The sequence below is a fragment of the Morone saxatilis genome, unplaced genomic scaffold (assembly GCF_004916995.1).
Source record: "Morone saxatilis isolate NCDOM2014 unplaced genomic scaffold, NCSU_SB_2.0 Contig8, whole genome shotgun sequence".
NCBI classification, from domain to species: domain Eukaryota; kingdom Metazoa; phylum Chordata; class Actinopteri; family Moronidae; genus Morone; species Morone saxatilis.
The window spans coordinates 17,476,247-17,479,637 of record NW_023340257.1 but is presented as its reverse complement, the minus strand read 5'-3'; the positions used below and the strand labels follow the sequence as shown (position 1 = coordinate 17,479,637).

The 3,391-nt window shown below is 39.8% G+C and overlaps 1 protein-coding gene across 1 annotated transcript in view; it reads right to left on the bottom strand.

Moving 5' to 3' along the window:
• LOC118341485 (muscleblind-like protein 1) overlaps window positions 1-3,391 on the bottom strand; it is a gene marked incomplete in the record, with an annotated part of 19,604 nt that overhangs the window by 5,505 nt on the left and 10,708 nt on the right. Inside the window, 4 exon segments of the mRNA XM_035679748.1 lie at window positions 1-46; window positions 920-955; window positions 2,326-2,476; window positions 3,317-3,370. Of these exon segments, the coding sequence (XP_035535641.1) occupies window positions 1-46; window positions 920-955; window positions 2,326-2,476; window positions 3,317-3,370 (287 nt within the window).

The following is a 3,391-nucleotide window of genomic DNA, read 5'->3' as shown; positions in this document are numbered from 1 at the left end:
GTGGCTGCAGACACAGTGGCTGGAGTAGCACCGTGCATCATGGGTACTTGGAGGGAAAGATCACACAGGCAGTTGAACCAGAGCAGATTTGAAGCTTTTTTATGTTAACACTTCATTTGTACGTCTGTTTATAGAATGCTAATAAACATGAGAAAAGCCACTGATAGTTTGAAATAGCTTGTTTTGTTCTTTCTAACAATTACTCCACCAATTTGAGTAAAGGGAAAGCAACAGGCATGCTGTGGAGGAAGAAAAAGAAACATCAGGGGAATTATTTACAGTGCAAAGTAGTTAATTGCCAAATTTGAAGATCAAAATATAAATTCAGATGGCAGTATCTTTATTTTTCTTGTGGCATTCATACTGAAAAGGCTAGTTAATTGGCTTTTGTTTCACCTCCCTAAAATAGGAACACAAAAATTACCGCTACAAATGATGCTAAAATTAAACTAAACAACAAACAATACACCTACCACTACTTCTACTACAATAATAACTCCTCATGTTTATATGGCATGTATAATCAGACAGTATAATGAGGTGCTCTAGAGGTTAGAGAGCTTGGGATGGAAGTATAATGAAGCTAGGGTCGGGTGGATTTTGAACTGCAACAAGCATTAGGTGACAGACAGAACTGTGGCAGAGCAAATAAGAGTTCATTCCATACCACAAATACGTATTGCATAAGAGTATAATAAAAACACATCAACTTCCAATTGAAATTACACACTACAATTCTTTATTTTTATCAGCCACACTGTCGACCGCATTGCAAAGAGATTACATATGCTGTTTCAGGTTAATGTCAAAGTCTAAATTCACAAAATGGAGAATGTGCTCACGTTATATGGTGAGTTGAATGACACGTGAGTGACTAAAATGGGCTCAAAGATAATCAGTAAGGAAAGCTGGCACCTACCAACACTTGTTGCAGGTGTCATGCACAATATCGAGCCTGCCCATCATGCATTGCAACAGGGAGTGGAGTGAATAGGGAGGAGAAGAAATCAAGTGTTATAAGGTCAGACATATTGGATTCAACCTGGGTGTGAATGCTGGCTTCAATACAATAGTGATATAGCTGATTATGTACCAATATTGATTAATAATAATTACACAAAATGATCATTCATTTGCACACATCACAGTTGCTGCTACCACACATACTGCACAGCATAGGAAGCATATGCATAAGATATTAAGCTCTGAGTTGTGGAGAACCTTATACTGTCTGTCCAGCCCCAGTTTACTGCTCACTGCTCCATTAAATGGAAGGGCAGATTAAACACTACCACTGGTCCCATTTTCCTGTCAGCAGCTTAACAGCTGTTTGCGTGGTAGTTTTTGAATGACCTGCTTTCAGAGTCCTCAAAGTGTCTTGCAGTGACCTGACAGTCCAGTAGTGTGGGACATATGAGGATCTGAGTATCCGAATCTCTCACAGAAGGGAATCGATGGCAGGCTATTCTTAGGCTGTCAGATGAGAATATGGGACACAGTGTAAGATGACTATGCAGTGGCCAGAGAAGTACAGCTCAAATAAGCTGTGTGTGTGTGTGTGTGTAGTGTATATACACACATACTGTATATTAAGGCCGCAATTTCCACTGGGGAAAAAGTGGAGACATGTTCCCCCACTTTGCAGTTTGAGTTTGATTTACTTAATAAAATCTCTCTAAACTGTGTCATCTTACAGTCCAGTTAGATAAGAAAGAAAAAAGGTGATAAAAAATGTTGACTGATCATCTGGTTCACTTTGTTACTCTGCATTACCTTTTGATGCCTTAAATTTTGCCGGTCAGGCTGCCCTGACTATCTGATGGGTGGAGTATCTTCTGGTTGGATGCACCATGACAGGAGACTCGTGTTAGAGCCAAAAAAAGCAATGTTAACCATTCTGAAATGTTTTTTGGATAGGTTTGTTTTTTCAGTTGATTATGGGAAATTCTCCTGAAAAGAAGCCTAAATAGATTATCAATTAAAGACGAGGCAGTAAAGGACAGTGCTGCTGATGCAAGAATTGATATGTAGTTAAAGATCTGTATCCATGAATCCTATAAATGCATAAAATATCAATCATAGTATCTTTAAACAACCCCGACCTCTGACTCTAAACCTAGACCCATGCTGTACATACATGTGCAATTAATTCCATGCGAGTTCTTCAACTTTGTCACCAACAATGAAATCACACAATCATTCAGCCATTCACTGCTGATGCCAAAAGACAATAAGGGAGATTTGTGAGACAGTACATGTGATTTGAGAGCCAACAGCAATGGAATAACTGCAGCAAACACGTGTCAAAGGAGGCTCAGTTCTTACCTGATGGTATGAAGGCAGCCTGCTGCTGAAACTGCATGTTGGCCAGGGCCTGTTGGTACTGGAATACGCCAGCATTGAACATAGTGGTGGCACCGTTGGCTTTTTCAAGTGCAGGTCTCTTTGGTAAAGGAGGCAAGACGGGAGGGAGCCCCTGATGAGGGGACAACACCAAAATAAAGGGATGGGAGTGAGGGAAATCAAAGGATGGTAGCAGTGACATTCAGGACAGAGAGAAGAAAGAATTTCATTAGAAGATAAAGTTGCCCTTCCAAACAGCTATTACAAACACTGGCAAGCAAGCAGTGGACTACACTACCTCTGTCAGAGAAAGACAGGACAGTGGCGCTAGCTGACAAACTGTGACATCTATCCCGCTAGTGGCAACAAAATACACTCCTCAGCACAATGTAATGAACCTTATGATATGATTTTGAATAATACAGTACATAAAACAATTATTTTGCAGGCTAAGGCATAGCTAGTTTTTCTGTACGGATAAGGACAGCTACCATACAAGTTATAGTATTGATTGTTGGACCATCAACAGAAATGATGTAGTTAGGGAAAGCTGCACTGCCAGCTCCATGATAATAGTTCACTATAAGCCATGTTAAGACTGTTATGACACCTCTTTAACAATTACACATGCAATATGGGAAGTGACAAAATCATGCAAATACTACCATACCTTATATAGATACTACAATATTACATTTTCATGCCACCAATTATTTGCTTTGGAGATTCACTTTAAGTGATGAACTGACCACTGACAGTGAAAAATGTACAGGGTTTCCTTTTCTTTTTTTGGTCCCTGATGTTTTACATCAAGATTCAAATGGGCATTTTATCCGATGGCTACAATCAGTTCATCACCCCTCAGTGTTTCCTCAGTTCAGATTATTCAATATCTACTTTATTTTAGAACTACAAAAGTATATCTACTACACCACAGCTACATGCCAAGCTAAAAGGTGAAAGGTCATAGTACCAGGTCAAAAGTTGCGTCGAGGGGTCGCTTCAGTGATTTGACAGCCGACTGAGTCTTAATTAGCAGGCAGCGAGC